At 37.9% G+C, this 23,356-nt stretch overlaps 1 protein-coding gene across 2 annotated transcripts; it reads right to left on the reverse strand.

The window, feature by feature from the left end:
• Window positions 1-182: 182 nt before the first annotated feature.
• LOC141440352 (uncharacterized) lies at window positions 183-22,298 on the reverse strand. Of its 2 annotated transcripts, none has more exons than XM_074104860.1 (12): window positions 21,744-22,298; window positions 19,431-19,577; window positions 14,560-14,877; window positions 13,734-14,004; window positions 12,030-12,242; window positions 10,495-10,645; window positions 7,598-7,617; window positions 5,238-5,342; window positions 4,999-5,111; window positions 4,385-4,480; window positions 3,566-3,739; window positions 183-2,944 (listed from the first exon to the last, which is right to left on the reverse strand). In XM_074104860.1, the coding sequence occupies exons 1-12, from the start codon at window positions 21,843-21,845 to the stop codon at window positions 2,648-2,650; spliced, it is 2,007 nt and encodes a 668-aa protein (XP_073960961.1). In that variant the 5' UTR covers window positions 21,846-22,298; the 3' UTR covers window positions 183-2,647. The 2 variants fall into 2 exon arrangements, with proteins under 2 accessions (XP_073960961.1, XP_073960960.1); XM_074104859.1 differs by having other exon boundaries at window positions 7,598-7,647.
• Window positions 22,299-23,356: the final 1,058 nt, after the last annotated feature.

Consider the following 23,356-nt stretch of genomic DNA (forward strand, 5'->3'; position numbering starts at 1 on the left):
GCACTGTAGGATGGACCGATTTGAATGCAGTTTTTTTATTTGAAATCAGATGTTCGAGCGATGATTCTTAGACAAGTTTCATCAAAATCGGTATAGCCATTTTTGAGATATTGAACTTTTTCCAATAACTACGTGGTCTTACGCGGTTAATAAAACAATTCAAGTTTGATTCAGATGCCAATTTAATCAACTTAAGGGATAAATTGAGATCAAGTGCATGCAAGATTCGGCTTAGTACGAATCTATACAAGTTTTAGATATATTATTACATAATGACTAAAAATCATCTTTAATCCTAATAATACTGACAAGCTTGCCACTTTTGAACTGGCTTTAGTCTTTTTTTAATCACAACTTTTATGTTCAGGCAAATATAAATTCTTAATAAAGAAAGTATACCTCAAAGTCAAAGTGTTATAAGATTCACTCTTCTAAAATATCCAAAAACTACATACAAAAGTAACAAAAAAAAAAAACTCCAAAATCAAAACAAAATATACATATCAAGTAATCAACACGATTTTAAAGATTTAAAAAAGAATCAACGATTTTTTTTAACCTTTTAACCGCCACGTTTGGCCACAGCCACAGCCGACAAAAACTTTTTTCTGAAAATCGTTCCATATGCGCCACGAAATGCCGACATGGCCACTATGGCACTTTTTTCAACTGTCGTGTTTTACCAACCGTGGCGGTCAAAAAGTTAAAGGTTCAAACATAAGTATTTAATGCATTTTGTTGCTTTGGAATGCTGTCCTTTCTTTGTCAGTATTCAAGGTGGACCATTTGGATGAGTCAGAATGACACTGAAACTAAGACAGAAAAATCAATTGTAAGAAGCCATGCCATCGAATTTAGTTATAAGAAAAAGTGCCTTCATAAAAAAAAATACTTAAGTAGTTCGAAGATTAAAACCGATCGTATTGAAAAAAAAAAAAGGTTTTCGACTGTCGAACTGAGTACCTAAGTGTTTTTGTTTCTATGAATGCAGTTTTTTTTCTCACCAAAATCGATGACGATTCCTTAGAAAAGATCTTTCTATCTCATAGTTGAAACTATTATGAATCCATTCAAATGGGCCACTCGGTAGATCTGTTTACTCGCAAAAACTCCTTCTGCAGCAAATTATCGATGTGCATACGAGTAAAGGCACGTGCTTACAAAATGTCTTAGTCGGCGTGTCAGACGGTACCGACAGCGACTAAAGACGCGTTCATGTACATACATTTACAACTACATTCATATAAATTGTGGAGATGCGCGTCTACGCGTTTCTCGTTTTAATAACCATTTTTGTCTTTTTATATCTTTTGAATTAAAGCAGGGGTCGGTAACTTTTAGGCAGGGCCACATAACTCACAAAACAATCAATGTTAAAGTATCATTATGAGTAGTTCTACCTGTAAGTGACATAATAGCCTTATCACACTGGCGATTTGCAGGAGTTGAAGGCGAGACGAGCGCGCAACGAATTCGCTGCGTACTCGCGGGAAAGTACGGGACTGTACAATCGAGGGCATAAATTTTTATCTATACAGCTACATCGTCATTTTAATGTATACATCGACCTTAGTGGCCTTGGTACATATATTTATGCCCTTGACTGTACAGTATGGCGTCCCAGCCCTAGACGCGACGAAATCGCTGCGCGCTCGCTACGAAATCGTTACGCATTATCAAATAATTTTCAGGATTTTTTAATTGGGGGCGTTCATTGATTACGTGAGGCGATGATGGTAATTTTTGGACACCCCCTCCTCCCTTGGTGAGATGTCGTGAGATTTGGCTCGCCCCCCTCCCAAAATCTCACGCAAGATTTTGCAATATGCATGTTTTAGAGCTATTGTACTTTGTGGCGTTCGCGACAGGACATATTATACATGAATCAAAATTTAAAGGTAATAATTTTTAACTGTTGCGGAAAAATTTGATTGTGAGATGGGACTCGTGAGATTGGATGAGATTCGGTTCGAGCTCCCCTCCCCTAAATACCTCACGTAATTAATGAATGTCCCCTTGTTGACAAATGCTTTGGGCTATTTCAATTGTTTCAGTCATAGGCGTGACTTAATTTAGAATCAAAAATCAGCTGAAATGTTTAAAATTAATTAATTCTAAGATTCTAAGATTTGTATACAAATCTCCCTAGAATTAAGATTCGATTTCGAAACTGAGGCCGAATCTTAACTAAATTCGGATACGTAGTTTCTGTGGACACTATTGCCTACCCCTGAAGATATAAGAGCTTATCACATTGTCGATTTTCGGGCGAGTTGAAAGCGAAGCGAGCACGCAACGATATTGCCGCGAGTGTGGTACGTGAGTGTTGGTTGCGTATAGCGCCAAGAACGCCATATCGTTCACTCTTGCACAATAATAATTGGGCATCTTCGTCACTATACGCAACGAACTCGCTGAGCGCTCGCAGCGATTTCGCGGCGCTCCCTTGTGTGATAAGGCTCTAAAGGTACTGACGTAGTGAACCATGTTTTGGAATCGTATTTCATCGAATAAGTTCGTATTTTTCTTGCTCTCTCAACTAGCTTACCGAAATTTACTGAAACTAATTGAGAAAACACGATACATACGAGCATATCCGAAAAAACACGATGATAAAACATTGTTCACTAATGTAGCTGTTCGAAATTTAAGTGAAAATTTTAACAAACAATATGATGTGTATGTCGTTCAAGTCTTGGCCAAAGACAACTTTGCTCGGGGACTGCCTCACCAGTTCACCGTTGACAAACTTGAGGTTAGCGCTGTTTGGTAGCAGGTTCAGTGACGACAGATCCAGTTTGAGATGGGCCTCGTTGCCGTAGGGGAGGGTGGGGGATATCTCGCGAATCTCGCCTTCCCACGTGTGGGGTTCGCCGGTTACTTTGTTGAAGACTGTTATTGTCCCAGTCGTGGGCTCCGGGTCGGTGGGATCCACTGATAACGACTGAAATAACATAAAATATTAAGCAAATTAAACGAAAACGGGATTGCCTTAAAAACTAAAAGGAAAAAACAAGTCTAGGTCCAGAATCTGTTAAGTAACGTAAAGTTCAACTTTTGGGACCCATTCAAAGTCGTAACCAGCACTAAAATTTTGGTAATGGGTGCCACTATGGGATCCATTATGTTTTTATTAGCGTCAAGTCACCCTCAACCATTCTCTTTCCCAATTTCTAGTCTACCAATTTCAATAGTACTGCAATCTCACTAGTATCCCAATCGCACTGGTCTCCCAGCCTCATTTGTCTCCCGATCTCACTAATACTTATCCCTCTATAATACCTATCCCTCAATAGTCTCCCAACCTCAATAATCTCCTTCATTTTACTAGTACCCTAATCTTGCTAGTATCACAACCTCACCAGTATCCCAATCTCACTATCCAGTCAGCCTGTTTAAGGAAGAACAGCGCCGTTCGCAAGACCGGCAGTTTTTACTGATTTGGAACCATTTTGTGACATGCATAAACTTTAATTTATTTTTCTTATATCGAAGGTTGTCAACAATAAATGATTTATTTATTTATTTATTTCTTCTTTCTTTTCTATTTCACTGTCTTACTTACCGAGAGTGAGGCCATAAAGCAATCCGGATGCTCGTGCTTGACACTAAGCACGTATAAAATGGCGTCGTGTTCAATGACGCGGCAACTCCACAGCTGTTGCCGCACCAGGCTGCCGAGGCTGTACGTTATGTTCCAATCGCGTTTCTCTTGCTTGTCTATCTGGTCTATATGTTCCTGTGAAATGTTTTTTGACTGTGATATGCCTGGATTTGTTAGAAGTACTTTCTGATACATTTATGTTCTTTTAGAACCGCCTATCAGTTTGATCAAGCTAAAGGTATGTATAAAAATCCTTCTCGTACGCAGTATCGCAATAAATTGTACATTCAATTGTCAAAATTGTCGCCAGTAGCTAGGAATATTTATATAATGAGTATCAAAATATTTAACAAGCTGCCTGACACAATAAAAGACCTTCATAAAATATAAACGAGCTCTGAAAAAAATGGCTGATTGAAAAAATATTTTATAGTGTTCAGGAGTTTTTAGACTACAAGTAAATGTAAACACTAATTTCGCATGCCATTTGTGGTAGATTTTAGTGATTCGTGTGTTATTTTTAAGATCTTATTGTACCTAAAATCCTGTGAAATAAATTATGTTTCCGGTCGCCTTCTTTCCCTAACCTATAGACATTTACTGTCATACATAGGTATTTCAATCTAGTACAACTTACGTTATACTAAAGGCAAAACTTTTTATTCGCTTGTAATTGGAATCATTTTGCGAAGAGTTTATACGAAATATGTTTACTTCTATTGAAGCAGTAGAAGCGGGTAGTTCAGTACAGTGTCACAAAGGGATGCTTTTGAAGTTTACCTTCCTAATGTGGTATTCCAGTATAATCTTGGGTCCAGCCCAATTGCATAAAATACACTGCATTCTGATATCCATTCCCATTCGCTCCATGTAGTCCTGTAAACAAAACTTTTTATTAATTTTCTTAGATTACGTATGTAGGACCAGCCAACGAACATTTTTTTTATATGGAGTCTATTATTAATGAGCAGGTAAAATTAATTTCCCCTCCCTTTCTATGGGTCTTATTTGAGCAATAAAACTTAGGATTAATAAAACATGCCTTATTAGTAATAAATAAAATTTAAAGATATGTGATTTTCCCACTAACGTCGATAAGCCAAAGGCTATAATAGAAACACAAGGAAATTTAAAGTTCCATCTTACAAACTGGCTGAAACCAAAAAGTCGTTCCTGGGAAATTGCATACCTACGGTTTATAATAAAATTCTAAAAATATAACTGATCAAACAGATACAAAATTCAAATGTATTTTCAAGAAGATATTAATATCTAAGGCGTATTATAAAATTTGAGCAGTAGACGTCTTTCGGCTGACATACGGTCACATCATGGTATGAGTGTTAGAGACCTTTAAGCTAAATAAGACTGTTTATTTAATAAGATTGGCTTACCCCATCCTGGCTGATGAGTTCCAATGCGTCTTCGACCATGTCCGAGATGGTGACGTTAGCACCCAGGTCCTGGGATTGTGTGGTCGCGCGCGAAGAGCTTGATGTGTGCTGTTCTGCAAGTCAGATAGAATCATATCGTGACCCGTATGTAGTATGTCAGTGACTCTTGTTCTTCTACGTATCTCCTCATTTCTGATTCGATCTCGAAAAAAAAACCCAGAGCATCAATAGAACCTTACCTTCATTGCATCGGAAGTCATAATCCTGGTATGAGAACCTGAAGGAGTCGGTCATTTGCGAGCTGTCCATGTTGTAATACGGGTATTGGCTATCCCGCTCCTCGTCTGTACAAACGTGATAAATTTTAAACCAATGTTATTCCTGGATTGTTTGCTACATTATCATTCATCTTTACATGTTCCAAATAAATACAAGTCTGTCAATACAGGACCTAATTTTTTGGCACCTCACATTGGATGATGGTTTTTAAATGAGCATAAAACGAGAAACTATCCAGGTGCGAGGCCGCTTAGAACGCGAGGCCGTACAACTCAACGCACGTAAAAAGAGCTCCTGGCGATATACCTGCGCAGTGAGCGAAATACGGACCAAATTGGCGGCGGAGCAGCGGGGGACGCGGGAGGGGGCGTAGCAACGCGCGCGCGGCCGTCACGCCATTGGCTTGTTAGTTGACAGATGCGCAAACGTATCCCCTCCACTAGCCATCCAGAGCTCTTTTTACGTGCGTTGACTTGTAGATTGTGACGCCTACGCCTTAGTATTTAATATTTTTTTGCTTTAGTACACTTTAACAATGAGTTACTATTCCAAACTCCAATCACTCAAAATATTTTTAAAGTGTAAAAATATCGTTCCACATTTACATACTGAGGTAAAAGGGCAGTATTTTTTGAGTGACATCTAATCTGATCATCTTCTGGTAACGAATAATTAACTATCCTACCCAGAAACATGGCAAATATAGTGAAAAAATGTACCATCACAAGATATGCAATATAGGCAAAATATGCAATAACCGATGAACAAGTGCTAAATGCGCAACTGCATAATCAAATATACAATTACACATAATCCGGTCTCTAATTATAAGATAACAGTAAACATAAAATAGGGTTACAGTTACAAAATACTAGGATATGAAACTTGTATTGTATCACACATGGGACACTTGGGACAGTTGGCAACCCTAACATAAAGTATAGAGCGTCTGTCCCTACGTACACTAAGAAACGCAAAATTCGAACTTCGTATCTTGCTGTCCCGCTGACGCTTATGTTTTTTCTCAAAAATGGTATGAAATGTTGCCATTACGTCATCAAAAACGTCGTAGAAAGTAACGCATCCTGGAGACCTAACATTCAGTGACATCCTGCTAATCCAGCCAGGATCGTCTCCACAGGACGGAACTCTTCAACGGTTAATGGCATCGACTTGAAATTTGGTATTCAAATGTAGTTTGAATGACAATACAAGTACAGTCAGCAAAAAAAGCTTGTATTAAAAATGTTTTTTTTTTACCAAATACTTATTTAATACGAGAGTGGAAGGGACGGTATGATAGGAACTTCGATTTTCTAATGTCGTAGTAGCCCCCTGAAATATCTATGCGGCTGAGAGCAACCATTGGAAGAAATGTGTACGTATGTTACGGTTAGTACGTATGTGAACACTGTGCACGCGTACGAGGCGCGAGCAGTGCAAGAGGAATCGTATTTCGGTAGGCGTGGCACAGGCACAGATATTTCCGATATTTTAAAATCAATCCAGAATATTTCAGTGGTTGGGTTAGTTAGGTTAAGGGTCTCCCCACGTCTATCGATGCGGACCCGGCTTTAGCCAATCAAAAAACGCTCTATAACCACGCACGCAAAAAAGTATGCGCGCGCGCGCGCGAAAAAGATGGCGATTGGCTCGGCCGACGTGAAACGACAAGTATGGACGGAAAAACGACTTTCTCACTCTTATTGCGTGGACATAGTGTTTTGCCCTATTCATTGGATTTTTATATTCAAAATATAGTAAACTTTGATATACACAGTACACTTTGAACACCCTTTAAAAATGTTCAGCCCAACTTATGCAACCCTAAAGCGAACGGTTGTCATTAAGCAAAAAAGTTGGAGTCAACATTATGAATTATGATGAAATAAACTGGATCAAAGGTGCGGACATACTATTAAAATCCGACGCCACGCCACGCTTGCGACACGCCATCCAACGCGTGTCAGTACTAATCACTCCCATATATTTAATACTAGCTGTTGACCGCGACCCCGTCTGCGTAGACTACGTTTATCGCTATCCCGCGGGTACACTATACATATTTCCGGGGTAAAAAGTCTATCTCCATACCGAATTTCGTATAAGTCGGTTCAGCGGTTGAAGCGTGAAAAGGTAACAGACAGAGTTTCTTTCACATTTATAATATTACACATTTATTATTTAGGATGGTTAGTTGCAGATAGACACATGCGTCGGACGACGTGGCGTGGCGTCGCGTTTTAGTAGTATGTTCCCGCCTTTATTTTAAGACTCAATGTGAAAAAAAAACCCAAATTAGTAAAAAAGCGTGACTTACAAGCCATGTAAGGTTCAGTGCTGGAAACGGTCGTAGGCTTGTACGGTGCTCTGAAAGCCACCAAACATGCAAGCAACACAAGCAAAGCGTGTGCGGTTAAAGCGCAAACAAAGTAAACGAAACATTTATTTGTTACTTTACGTAGAAATACACAAAAAAATGAGACCAAACTAATTGCACTCCTAAATCAAGTGTATGCTAAGTTGACCAGCTCAAAATAATATCCAATTCATTCATTCAGTTCATTCAATTTCTGGGAGGACTAAATCAAGATTGGTCTTTGGAGTCATTTTTATTTCAACTCCAAATTTTGTTACTTTTACGGTCATCCCGTAAAATCCACATCGAAAATACAAACTGAAACAGATGCACAGAAAAACCAGAAAAAGAGACCAGCGCTGGGAATCGAACCCAGGTCCTCAGCATTCTGTGCTGCGTGCTATACCGCTACACCACCACTGGACAGGAGTACAGACACAAATTTCTCCTATATATAGCGCTGGTCTCTTTTTCTGGTTTTTCTGTGCATCTAGGTTTCAGTTTGCATTTTCGATGTAAATTAAAATTGTAGATTATTTTTTTGTTGATATACCTTCTCTTGATGTGGGAGTGCGAAATAGGGAATATGCAAGCATTTCTTTTATTTGTTGGAATATATTTGTATTGTTCCACAAACCGAGTTGTGGAAGATTTTTAAATATCTTAAAAAAATACGAAGATACGGACGATTTAAATTGTCAGTTAACACAGAGATCTAACATGAACTATGACGGCACCATGGGACGGCACATAACATGACCATAGAAAGCCCATATTTATTTTTTCTTAAAAACGATGAAATACAAACTTCATTCGCCTGTATCTTCTTTACTTTCAACAAATATTGCAATTGATGATTTTCACGTCATTCGTTTTATTTTCCAGTTAAAAGTTATTTAAGAGAAAAAATTGTTCCAAGCATATTTCCTATCGTCACGAAAACCTAAAAGAATCGAGTGAAAAGGCTAGCTGTAATTTTTTCCGTACAAGATAAATGAGGATGGAAGGAACTAGTAACAAAAGCGAAAAAGGAATTGCAAGTTTCATTAAAAGAATTACAGCAAATAATTCCACATTTGGGTAGTTCTGCGAGCGATCAGTTTTCTGTCGCATATAGGTGTTAATTGTGGATCGATCGAGGTGATGGGGTGACAAATAAAAATGACCAAGTGCGGGTAGTTCGAGATATGAGTGCCGGTGCTTTTTGTGATCAAGTGCGGCTAGTTCGAAGGACTCGCGCTGCTAGGCAGACTTGACACCCTACACTTCAGTCTACCCGTGACTACGGCCACTGTAATGTGGTTGAAACGTCGACGTAAGTGGTATTTTGACTAGGAGGATCTATCGCAATGTACTTTTTTACTGTGCCCAGCACATGTTCAAATTGAGCAACAGTTAGCATAACATTTTAACTACCATCAAATGAAGCAACTTTGCCTTTTTCTTCGTAACTTTGCCCTCAGACCTTTCACTAACAAATCTGTTATTACTATATGAAATCTCTCTCAATGAAATTTGTTTAATCAGGAGTTATCAGCCATTTCAGTTTAAAAATTACACACATTGACTTAAAAAGTAGATTATACAAAGTTGCTTGCAGAAGGCAAAAGGCAAAGATGCCACACTTGAAGGTAATTAAAATGCAAGCACACTATATCTTTTTATAAAAACCTTCCATTCGGAGTGGATCATTTCTTCAATATATGCGACAGAGGTTCTCTAATTGTTCTCCGAAAATATTTTGTCTAAACGAGTCATTTTTCAACTGTTTCGTATACTTAGACGATTTTTTTTTTAAACTGTAAGTACTTCAGGATTGGTGTAAAACTAAGCTAACATAACCTATAGGGTTCTATAGTATAGTCCTGAAATATATCCTGTAATAGTTTACAGTTTCAGAAAAAAAACATTCATCCATATGAAACAGTTAAGAAATTAATAATTGGGGGATTTTCGGCAAACAGGATCCCGCGACAGAATAGAATAATATTCGCGGTTGCAATGCTCGTAGAACTACCCATTTCCATTAAGGTGTACCACTACATCGTATCATGCCATGGCCGTAATAGGAACGTATCAGTAACGGAATGTCAAACGCATGCGTCACGCGACGGCGACGGTTGCTTACGGAACGTGCTAGTGGACATGTCCCATACTTTTCGATATAATTTTGTCTGAAACGTTGCTATTACATGGTATGACACGGTGTAATGAGTAGAATCCTTTAAGAGCGCTTATACCTGCTGAGCTGGCAACGTTGCATTTTTGTTAGTTTTTCTCGATTATTCCATAAAAATTGAATGAAAATTAAAAATGTGGTCTGTTAGAACTGTTCTTAATATATAAGTTAATGTGTCTATTTCAATAATTATTCGTGATAGACTTTTATTTTCTTTAAAAACTGATAATAAACATTTGTTATTTTTTTTAAATATAAAAGTCTATCACGAATAATTATTGGAGTAGACACATCCATACTTAATATTATAAATGCGAAAGTGTGTGTTTGTATATTTGTCCGTCTTTCACGTCGAAACGGAGCGACGGAGCGACATGATTTTTGGCATAGAGATAGTTTATGGGCCAGAGAGCGACATGGGCTACTTTTTATCCCGGAATAATGCACAGTTCCCGAGGGAACAGCGCGCGATAACCGAATTCCACGCGGGCGAAACCGCGGGCAAAAGCTAGTTAACTTATATATTAAGAACAGTTCTATTAGACCACATTTTTCATTTTCATTAAATTTTTATGGAATAATCGAGAACAACAAAAATGCAACGTTGCCAGCTCAGCAGGTATAAACGCTCTTAAGATAATATAATCATTTAGGAGGTGATAAATATGGATATACTTACGCAGTAGCCACAGTGGGGGTACTGTAGACGCAATGTGTGTTGTTTGTGGTAGCTAGTTGCAACAGCGGTTGAGTCGTCAGGAACTGATTTTTGAAGTTATACATTGGCTCGAGCAGACTAGAGTTGCGAGCAAAACTCGGGTAGTTCAGTACTGGAAACGTAAAGCATGTAAGACCGTTAATAGACGAACAAAGAAGAATAATAATAATATCATGGGACACTTGACACCAATTGACCTAGTCCCAAACTAAGCAAAGCTTGTACTATGGATACTAGGCAACGGATAAACATACTTATATAGATAAATACATACTTAAATACATATTAAACATCCAAGACCCGAGAATAAACATTCGTATTATTCATACAAATATCTGCCCCGGCCGGGAATCGAACCCGGGACCTCAAGCTTTGTAGTCAGGTTCTTTAACCACGAGGCCATCCGGTCGTCTATATGGTCTAATGTGGACGACTGAAAAAAAAAATCATCATCGTCATCATCATCTCAGCCGTAGGACGTCCACTGTCAGACATAGACCTCCCCCATAGACCTCCAGTTGCCTCGGTTGGAAGCGGCTTGCATCTACCGTGAACCCGCGACTTTAACCAGAGGCCGCTCGCGATCGCAATCAAATGACAGATTTCTCATACAAAAAAGCGTCAGAAACGTTAGAAAATACGGCCGCAGATCATCCGTCCATCTTGTTGGTGGACGAAAAATATTAGCAAAGTTAAAAAGAGAAGAGAAAAGAAACATCTGTTTGCATGGCCTTATACTACGAAGTGCAAAATTCGAACTTCGTATGTTGCCGTCCCGCTGACGCTACTATTATATAATACGAGACTGAGAGGGACGGTACGATACGAACTTCGGTTTTCAAATTTCGAAGTAACTCCCCTGTTACCAGCCAAAGTCACCACTATCGATTTTCGAATTTTGTACCTGCCAAAGTTAACACTACATCAAGAATATTATGAAGATCTGGCCGTCGCGGGCTCTTGGTCATTCATTATGAGTGAAAGTCACGAAAATTTAAAACGTTATACCTCTAAATAGAAGTCGAGGTTTACTATTACTAAAGGGCGGTTGATGGAATATGGTGGCGAGAGCATAAGATGGATAAGACTTTTATTAAACTTCGATTAATATTTTTGTATAAAATGTATAGTGAGTGATGGTGATAATGCTCCTAATAATGGTTAAGTATCACTTTACGTATAGGCACCTGTTATCTGTAGATGTAAAGAGGTAATTTTTTCCTACTAATGGATAAGTGAACTATAAAAAGAAATACTAAAAATATGTAATATAGAAAAAATACGATTACTACAAACAATAAATTATCTAACTATTCTAATTACGCGTCTCATTTTTTAAACCTATTAGCTCTAGTCATTAAACGCGATTCATTGTAGTCATATCCATATTACGTATATCGTTCGACATGATTTTAACGTAAATTGCATCCGTCATCCGCCCACTGACTATTACTACAAATCTATGCTATGGTGTAGTGTTGGGTAAAGACTCTCACTCCTTTCAGACTCCTCGCTGACTTGCACATAAAGCGGCTGCGTGACGTCCCTGGCGGCCATCTTGAACTGGTCGAACGCGTCGTTGATCCGCGGCAGCTCGCAGCGAGTCTGAGCGCTCATCCTTCTCTCTCGCACCTGCTCCGCTCGGATCTTCTTGTGATAGTATACGGAGGAAGTCGACTCGTGGATGTCTGGGATGGATTCTGGTACACCTGGAATGAACATTTTTAGTCTAATATCTGGTAGCGTGGTGAACTGTGTTGGTTGTGGTGACAGCTGGATTTGAATGCGTGTTCTTACAGGGTGGCGGAGGGGCTGCATGAACACGCATTGGTTGCATAAACGTAATTGTTTAGGCTGCGTATCCATCAGAGATGTGCGAAGATGTGATGCAAGGAATGTGTTTTCATGAATAAATATAAATATCACGGGACAATTCACACCAATTGACCTAGTCCAAAAGTAAGCTTAGCAAAGCTTGTGTTATGGGTACTAAGCAACGGATAAATATAATTATATAAATAGACACACACTTAAATACATATTAAACACCCAAGACCCGAGAACAAACATTCGTATTTTTCATACAAATTCTGCCCCGACACGGGAATCGAACCCGGGACCTCAAGCTTCGTAGTCAGGTTCTCTAACCACTAGGCCATCTGGACGTCAATAGAACCGCTTCATTTCCATATCCCCGCACAGCACAGCTCTAGTGGAAACAGCACAATACAATACAATATTTTAACTATGATGATGACGAAACCTTTATACGGTTACTAGCTTTTGCCCGCGGCACCGCCCGCGTGGAGTTCGGTTATCGCGCGCTGTTCCCTCGGGAACTGTGCATTTTTCCGGGATAAAAAGTAGCCTATATCACTCTCTGGCCCATAAACTATCTCTAAGCCAAAAATCACGTCGATCCGTCGCTCCGTTTCAACGTGAAAGACGGACAAACATACAAACACACACTGTCGCATTTATATTATTAGTACTATTAATTTAACTATGATAATGATGAAACCTTTATACTGTTATACCTTTATATTGTTATAAAGTTAATGATTATATCATGGACAGAGATATTTGGAAATAATTCCGATCCGCATTAGCGATCCCTTCAAATAGCAAACCTACTGTGTTAAAAATAAAGTTGTGTTAAATACTAACATGAATATATCTGTTTAAAAAATATACCTCGTTGAGTTTCTTGCCGGATTCTTCTCAACAGAGGCTTTTCCGAACCGGTGGTTAATTTTTTTGACATTCATAAGTGCTTAAATTGCATAAAGATATTTTGACTTTGACTTTGACACACTTTCGCATTTATATTATTAGTATTATTAATTTAATTATGATAATGATGAAACCAGCAGCAGCAGCAGGTGGTAGGACCTTGTGCAAGGTCCGCCCGGATTGCTACCACCATCTTGCTCGCTAATCCTGCCGTGAAGCAGCAGTGCTTGCACTGTTGTGTTTCGGCGTGGAGAGTAAGACAGCCGGTGAAATTACTGGCACTTGAGGTATCCCATCTTAGGCCTCTAGGTTGGCAACGCATCTGCAATCCCCCTGGTGTTGCAGGTGTCTATGGGCGGTGGTGATCTCTTATCATCAGGAGACCCACTTGCTCGTTTGCCATCCAGTTGAATAAAAAAAAAAACCTTAATACTGTTAAGCCTGCTCGGGTAATAAAGGAAGCTTACCAGAAGTATTAGGATAGTTCAAACTTTGCATGTCCTGCGTCTCAAAGCTGCTATTCAACAGATCCTGCATAGCAACCTCCATGTTCATCTTAAAGTTACTCAGCATGGTTTGTTGGCTCTTGTCTTCAGTACGAGGTTTGTGTATGATGGCATTAATTTTTGACAGCTTCCCTTCGCTGTTTCTGACACCGACGCTTTGGAGGTGGTAGTTTATGTCGGTGCTTATTGGGTAGATGCCGCTCAGGAGTCTTGGTCTTTTGATCAGCATTGGCTGAAAAGGTACAAGCACAGTATAGAAAAACCGGCTAAGTGCGAGTCGGACTCGTGCACAAAGGGTTTCGTACAATTATCTATACAACATTAGACATCCATCCCATCAGCAAAAAACGCCAAAAAACACGTTTGTTGTGTGGGAGCCCCTCTGACGTCATTTTATTTTAATTTAATTATTTATTTTTAAAGGTACTATTCAACAGATCAATGTCGTAACCGCTACTTGATATGGCTGTAAATTACCACCGGTTCAGAAAAACCTCTGTTGAGAAGAATCCGGCAAGAAACTCAACGAGGTACCTATATTTTGTGTGTTTTTGTCCTATTTTCATTGATTGATTGGTTGTCATTGGTTGATTTTGTATGACATCTTATTTAATGTGTTTTGTGGCAATAAATGTTTTTTTCTTTCTTTCTGTATGGGTACGGAGAGATATAATGGTACGGAACCCTTCATGCGCGAGTCCGACTCGCAATTGGCCGATTCTTCTTATTTTTCCGCCTTTTTTCAAAATTTCAGCAAGAGCCAGGGCTACAGCACACGTTATCTTACCATTTGTGAAACCGGCACCATCTGCCTATCCTTGGCACTGGACAGTATATTCGGCTTGTACTTCCTCACAATGCGCATACTCAGCTGTGTCGCTTCTTGTATCTGGCTTGCTTCATACTTCACCGGGTTAACTGTCTTGATACTGAAGCTTCTTAACACCCTGTCGCTGGTAACAGGTATAGTGAGCCTGTCATCCTTGATGGGCTGGAGCTGCGAGCGGATGATGGCTTGTCTAACGTCTGGAGTGCAACGGAGGACGATTGGTCTCTTCGGTGTTATTGTTATTGGTGGTGATGTTTCGCTGTCCGAGGAGTCACCCTGGAATTTTGTTTATTTGTTAATAAATATAATAATAATAATAAAACTTTATTGCCATGCTAGTTAAATTACAAAAAAAAGAAGATAAATAAAACAAAAACTTAAAAACTAATCTTGGCAATATGTACCGGTCTCAGCATATGCTGAAGATAAATCCAGCGCTGATTTTCAGCCCGGCCCTTCTGACAATAACTTTAAAGAGTAATTGCTTTCACTGGTATGTACAGTCGAGTTCATAATCTTGTGAGCAAAAATTTGATCAAAAATATCTGAACACGCTCCTACGCCGTTAACAATAGTCGTGTCCAGATATTTTTGATCAAAAATGTATGAACTCGAGTGTACCAAAATACAATACAATACAATAATGACTCTTTATTGATTGAAAATCAACACATAGTAAGCAAACACAGGCAGATAGAGATTATCAAAGGTAAGCAAAAGGCGGTATTATCGCTTCAGAACCCAAGCCCTCTTGTTCTGAGAGGAGGCCTGTGCCCAGCAGTGGGACGTATATAGGCTGGGATGATGATGATAAATCAATCTGTAGAGCTACACGATACTAAAAGTTTGTATAATTAATAGTTTTACCAAAATTTATGTTATATCACATGACTATTACGTATTTTGTCCATTATTCTTTTTATACTTAATTTATATTGATAATTTTCCTCACTTGCACAGATTCAGAAGTAAGAAATGGTGCAAACTCTAAGGACAGCATCAGAAAAGAAGACAACCATCAAAAAGATGGGGTGGGTGATATAAGCTGATATTCTATTGACAGAGCAGAATGGGGACTGTTGAAGGAAAATGGTTTTATTTTATTTTAGTTTGTTCTAATTAAAAAATAAACTCAGTGATTTTCTGGGACTTTTGTGTGCAGAAAGCCAGCAAATAGATTATTGGTCCAAAAATTATTATCATGCTAAAAGGGTTTCAGATGTTCTGGCCCCAGCAATCCTTCCATCCTAAGCTAAATAGATTGTCTACCCGTGGTCTACCCAAATAGTAGTAGATCTAGCCATCTCTTTCTAATGACGGCGTCAGAACGAGATGGCTGTATTGCCGCTATTGCTATTGGCCGCCAGTCGTGTATACTATTTGGGTTGAGCTAATGACTGAAAAAAATAGTGAAGCATTGTTCTGAACTTTCTAACACACTTGTTGATAACGCAATTTTGCAAATATATGTTGCTAATTAATCTTGTTTTGTATTATTAAGGACTAGTTGAATGCCGCTACATAGTTGGGAAGAATTCGTTCATGATTAAAATACCACAAGCGGATAAGTTTGTAGTTAAGTTGAGAGCTTATGATAATAAATTACAGATATGTTTTTTTACAGAAGGAGGCTGCGATTTACCTGGGTCCCCGTTCGCGATCCATAACACTTTAAGCCATAATGTTATGTTTGTCATAACATAAATAATGATCATTTGCAATACTCTTTTTTTCTCTAAAGCCATAAAAAATTCAGGATAGTTCCTGGTTAAGTTAGGGTTATTTTTATAGTTGCCGCGAATAGTTGTAATAGCGAATAGTCGAATACCGATTAATCGCCATTCCCTATGGCGCATACTCGAATAATTCGCTATTATTATTTGATATTAACAAAGGAATATAAAAAATAGATTATTTGTTATCGAATGTAGGTACCTACCTATCACGCTTGTAGAATCATTTATTTTTTTACCTACTGTAATCTAAATTTTTTCGAAGGTTATGAGAAAAGAAAATGAAGTTAGGAAATTGTATTGTATTGTAACTCTTTATTGTACATAAAACATATGAAAATTACAATTAACAAGAGAAAGAGATGTACAAAGGAAATCAGTCAATCAGTCTCACATTCTGATATTATACTGATTTTTACATTTTTAAATGCTGGCAACCCATTTCTTGTACGTTATATACCTACCTATTTTATTGTATGAAAAAAAAGCGGCATCACACCTAACCGCCAGTTAACACTAATCAACGGATGGTGAAACAGCCCCTTAATGATAATAATTAATAAGTACTAAACTGTGTGTTTTGTTTTTTAAGAAAAACAAAGTGAAGATTGTTTTTTGGAATCTTTTGTATTTTTATTTCAATTCCAAATTTTTACTTTTACGTATATTATCCCGTAAACCGAAATTGAAAATACAAACTGAAACAAGTGCACAGAAAAAACAGAAAAATAAGACCATCACTGGGAATCGAACCCAGGTCCTCGGTAATCCGTACCGCGTGCTATACCGCTACACCACTGATGGTCAACGGTACCGACACGAATTTCCTATGCACCTTATATCTCAGCTTGTGTCTTTACTTAGTCACCTAAATTTGAATTAAAATAAAAATACAAAAAGATTCCAAAAACCAATCTTATTTGATTGCTTAGAAACGATATCTCTTGTCCGGGTGAGCGTTAGTTCCAAAGGAATGCCGAAAAAGTTTGAGGGCTTACGCATAGATGTCGCTAGCGTCGCTGCTTAAGTGACTAAGTAAGAAACACAGCTGAGATATAAGGTGCATAGGGAAATTCGTGTCGGTACCGTTGACCATCAGTGGTGTAGCGGTATAGCACGCGTACGGATTACCGAGGACCTGGGTTCGATTCCCAGTGATGGTCTTATTTTAATTTTTTCTGTGCATCTGTGTTTCAGTTTGTATTTCAAAAATAAAGTGATTATTTAAGCCTATAGTTTTTTTTCATTTAAAAGTTTAGACAACTATTCGCCGCATGTCGAATAATAGACATTATTATTAGATATTCGACGAATAGCAAAAAAAATTCGAATAATGCCGAATACCGAATAATAGCGAATATTCGCGGCAACTCTAGTTATTTTATAACAATCAGGAACTATTTACATACAGTTTACAAGAAAAAAGTTACCTTGCTCACCCGCAACCTTACAGTACGTCTATGTAACAAATGTGTGTTCAGGCAGCTCCTCTACTTCCACACTACACTCAATGTTTGTACGTGTGTTCTTATCTTACAGTGTGGAAATGGAGGAACTACATGACCACACATTGTTACATGGACGTAGCTATTGTAAGGTCACGGGTGAGAAAATTAATTGTTTTATAGTTCAGTGATAGATATTGTTTTTCAGTATGAACATTGATACCAAATAATTCCATCATTAGTTATGAATTCAATTGTTTTATTTTTGGATACTGTTTGTATGTGCCAAATTTAAGAAGTTAACCCCCTGTCACAAAATATATAATAGTACTAACGTACAGAATGGCCAGATTCGAGTTACCCCACCCCTCAAGCGCAGATTGCAGGAAAACCGCAGGAAAGCAGCATGGCTACTACAAAACTCGAAACTCGAAGTTCGTATCGTACCGTCCCTCTCACTCTCGTATTAAATAGTATAAGTGTCAGAGGGACCACACGACACGAACTTCCGAGTTTCGTAGTAGCCCTGCTGTCGGGTGCGCAACACGATGTATGTCGGCCGCACGGCACTAAGTTCGGGAGCAATAATTTTGCGAAATGTTAACGGCACCCTCCCTACTTCCTTTTATAAAAAATAAATAATGATTTCTGAAACTATTGCGATTAATACATGAAATAACTACCTACCAAATAATTCGTTTAAGTTTGTAGTTGTACCTAAATCTATTGTAATTGAAAATAATAATGCTTAAATACACAGACAGACACATTTTAAGTAGGTTTAAATAAATAGGAAAGATTAACGATTACATTTATTTGCACATATCTAAGCCATACCTACATATAAGTACCTTTAAATGTCATTGGTAGTACTTATAGTACTAGGGTTTTGCGATAGTCAGCCCTGTGTGTCTTACGCACGCGTGTACAGACGTCGTCGTGATTATGTAGATTCAAGAACGCGTATTTTGGTCGTGGCCGCCGTGTGCCCCTGTTCTTGTTTCATCATCCACTGATTAAATTTATTCGACGGATAAATGTGATGCCGTCTCTTTTTGTTTTGTTCGAATAGACGGAGACGGCATCACATTTATCCGTCAAACTAATCAATGGGTGGTGAAACAGCCCTTTAAAGAAGTTTGTTTCATCACCTCAAACACTAGTTAGTCTACACAATAGGCCTAGTTATCTTAAAAAAATCAGATTTTCAGAAATATTGGACACATTGTTCTCTTGTCAATTAAACTAAAAATGATAAAATACAAGTTCCGCGTGACGTGAAGCCCCCTGGTTAAAGTCGCGGGTTCACGGTGGATGCAGACGCTTCTAACCGAAGCAACTGGAGGTCTATGGGGGAGGCCTATGTCTGACAGTGGACGGGACGTCCTATGGTTGATAATGATGATGAACCTGGCAGACTAAATATTTTTTTTTTACACAGGAATCAACCCTATATTGTTTAACTGACGGATAAATGAGATGCCGTCTCCATCTATTCGAAGTAAACAAACAGAGGCTGCATAACATTTATCCATGGGTGGTGAAACAGCCCCTTAGTCCTATATTGGTGTTGTAGTCATGTAGTGTAGTGGGTCCATGGTTGGTGACACTCACCTTGCTTGTCTCTCAACCTATAGTATAAAAGACATACCTTGATGGTTGTAATATGAGTCCGTTGTCGCCTCTTCTTGCACTGTGCCTGATGTTTCCGCTGCAGCTTTATCCGGCGCACCATTCGGTCCACCTCGGCAACTGGAGAAGTCTTCTTCGCAATTATTAAGTCTATCAGGTGAACTTTCTGCAAAATATTTTTTTTTATAAAAATAGGGCAAGTTGGAAATCCAATGGAGATTGAGCCCAGCTGTGGAACATCACTAAAGGGCGGATGATGGATGCAATATGGTGACGAAAGCATAAGATGGATACAAATTTTATTAAACTTCGATTAATAATTTTGTATAAAATGTATAGAAATTTGAGTGATGGTGATAATGTTTCTAATAATGGGGAAGTATCACTATGAATATGCACCTCTTACATACTGAAATATAAAAAGAATGCAGTGAAAATATGTATTATACTTATAGAAAAAAAATACGATTATTTACTACAACAATAAATTTATCTAACTATTTTTCAATTAATTTTTCTTTTTTAAACCAGTTGTAGTCATATCCATATTACGCATATAGTTTGACATGAATTTGACATCAATTGCATCCACCATCCGCCCACTGAACATCACCAAACACTAAAAAAAAGTGTCGGTCTAAAATTCGTTACATGCCACAGACAAGTATATGGACGGTATGGGTGTGTTGAATGGAACGAGGTATACTATAAATGATTCTGAGTCAACCACTTACAGAAGAAGCAATGCTGAATAACAAATTCATTACATGGGTCATTGCATCTACTGTCTTGATTTTGGTACAAGGGAGAGTGTAACATGTATCTGAGGCTTCCCAATTAAGATAATAATAGTCACATTCGGTGTGCTAAAGCCTCATTAAAATATTATAAGATTTAACAATAGTTGGTAAATGAAACATAGGATGGCAAAACTGGTTTTCAATGTTCTTAGACCAGAAAATGGTTTGTTCAGTTTTATCTATACAATCTATGGCCATATTTATGAAACAAGAGAAGAAACTGTGCAAACAGAGGCTGAATTGTCTATTTGACAAGTGTAAGCTATAAAGTTATCTTATTCACTGCTTTGTTTTGGTGCAAGCTGTAAGTATGTAGCAAGTTTTTATTTTAATACATAAATAGTGCAGGAGTGCTTGAGATTGCATTTACCATCTTTTTCTACCCTCGATAGTGATTCCAAGTACTTTGCACAATATGGCTCTTGAGTTTCTATTGGCTAACGCGTGGGTGCTTGCAATCACATTCACCAGCTCTTTCTACCCTAATTCTATTCCATATGGCAGAGAGAAGTAGTGAAAATGATTGTTTCCAAGTAGGTATGTTAGACAAAAATCCTCCTGTTGTCTTATTATGTTAGGATTACTGCAGTTGATAGATATTTAGGGCCTGTTTTACATTTCATTGATAAATTTTGTGTGACAGATAAATGTATTGCTATCTCTGTTTATTTAGAAAAAACAGACGTAGACGGCATCACAATATCTGTCACATAGAGTTACCAATAAGAAACAGGCCCAAACAGTACTAGAGGCACCTTTTTACAGGCCTCTCTTCCTCACTGGGCACGTGCCCAGGGACCCCAATTGAAACAAGCCCCCTAGTCCCTACTCCATCACCAAACTATAACCGATAGCTACTCAACTCTCGTCTGAAAGCCAGGCTTATTTAATGTATGCAGCATGTTGTGCCAAAGGCCTCTAATAGGTGAAAGATGGCCCTGCTTTTACAATAGCAGCCAGCAGGGTAAGCAAATAGGATGGTTATAGCAACCAAATTTAACAAGTTTTGTTGCATAAATAAATCAGAGTTCAATATTATTACATAACTACTGGTTCTAAGTCCCCAATCTGCACTGGGATCGCTTAGGAACTATGGCCCAAGCCCTCTTATTCTGAGAGGAGGCCTGTGGCTAGCAGTGCGACGAGTATAGGTTGGGATGAGTTACAACTTTACTAGACTAAGGGGCTGTTTCACCATCCATTGATTAGTGTTAACTGGCGGTTAGGTGTGATGCCATCTCTATTTGTTTTGTTCGAATAGACAGAGACGGCATCACATTTAACCATCGGTTAACGCTAATCAATAGATGGTGAAACAGCCCCTAAAAGTTTACCTACATCCTTACTAAAGGGGCTACTTAACTATTCTTCCTTTTTTTTGAACTATTAGACTATTGAAATTGAAATACTTAGCTTTGCCAAGCAAAATATATAGTTTGCTGTATAATCACTGATTTCGGTATATCTTTAATCTCAAATAATATCTAAAGCAGAAATTATATCTTACAGCTAAAGTTCAAACAAATACTTGCCTTAACATTGGATGGTAGGCTCATAGATTTGGCGACTTGCTGCAGGTATCTGTACGAGCAACGTTCTAAATTACTCGTAGAAAACTCTAGAGTATCGCTCATTTTCAAAATAAACTTGAATTCTTTTCCAGTTTCTTGATTATTTTTAGTTGCTCGCCGACATCAGCACGTGCGTCTAATTTCCAATATATAGCAAAGCAGGGATAATGCGTCACTCTAATCGTTAAATACCCTACTTACAAAAACAGTTGAATCTTTCGTGCACGACCCTTTAATTTGTATGTTATTAAAAACATTTGCCAAAACTAATTCTACAATAATAAAACTTAATTTTCAAACTTTGAAGGTGAAAAAAAAAACTTGCTGGTTTGTTTGAGCTGTAGTTTTTCCAGATTGTTAGATTGTTCGAGGCACTTTTGAAAACGTTCATTATTATTGAATTCATCTTAGCTGAAAATAGCATTATATTTAATTCACTACTAATTTTATTTTCAATCTTATATTGTTAACTTTTAACATTTATTTTGTAATTTGTTATGTACATGTCTAAGAGATATTTATGTGAGCTTGTCTTTAGGCTCTTGCTAATTGTTATGATGGGAATAAGATAATAAAACTGATCTTCATAGCATAATCAAGTAGTTTTAATAGAAAAACCAACGTACATCCTTGAGCAGAACACATACAGAGTCGAGCGCTCTACAGATAAGAAAAACCCAACAAAATGCGTTCAGAAACAACTAATCTTACAACATCTCTCTTCTTTTAATTTGAGTATGAAAACAATTTACACTATGTATTAAGTTTAAACATCTCAAAGTCAAATAAAATAATTTCTTATTTAATTAACACAAAGTTTTCCAGTCTTACATTTAAAAATCAGTATCATAGTCATCTAAATATCTAGGTCTCCTAACAGGTCTTCTAGGCAATCTAGCATTATCATCTTGCAGCTGTGTCACCTCTTCGTTAATTACAGAACTGCTCTCCTCTGTACAGCTTTCATCGTCACTTACAATAATTTGTTCTTCCACTAGATTACCTGGAGGGCCTGAATGACTACTACTATTTTCAACATTATAAGAGGAATCATTATGCTGCACTGGTGAAGTTTGATCTGGTGATTTTATCAAATGCCACCTATTTCTCCTGAACTTACCCCTTTTTGTGTCCACAATATATGAACGGGGCTCATCACACTTCTTCTCAATGGTACCATAGGTCTTCAAGTCAACAATCCATACTCTTTCATTTTGTTTTAACTCATCTAAATTTGAAGTTTTATGCCTTTTATTGTAATAATATGCATCTTGGTGCTTTTTTTTCAATTTACAGTCTTTAATATTATTGTCAAACTGTACAGTTTTATTGAGTTTACTAGCTGGCATTGGAAGGTTATCTCTTAATTTGCGATTAAACATCATTTCTGCAGGACTATATCCTAATTCTGTTGGAGTATTTCTATATATCAAAAGGGCCATGTGAATGTCCTCATTCTTAGACAACAGAGACTTTGAGATTTTTACCCCTGATTCTGCCATACCATTACTCTGTGAAAAATAAGGGCTGCTGGTGACTGTTTTAAACCCATACTCATCAGCAAATGATTTAAA

This window comes from Choristoneura fumiferana, chromosome 22 (assembly GCF_025370935.1).
Source record: "Choristoneura fumiferana chromosome 22, NRCan_CFum_1, whole genome shotgun sequence".
NCBI lineage: Eukaryota > Metazoa > Arthropoda > Insecta > Lepidoptera > Tortricidae > Choristoneura > Choristoneura fumiferana.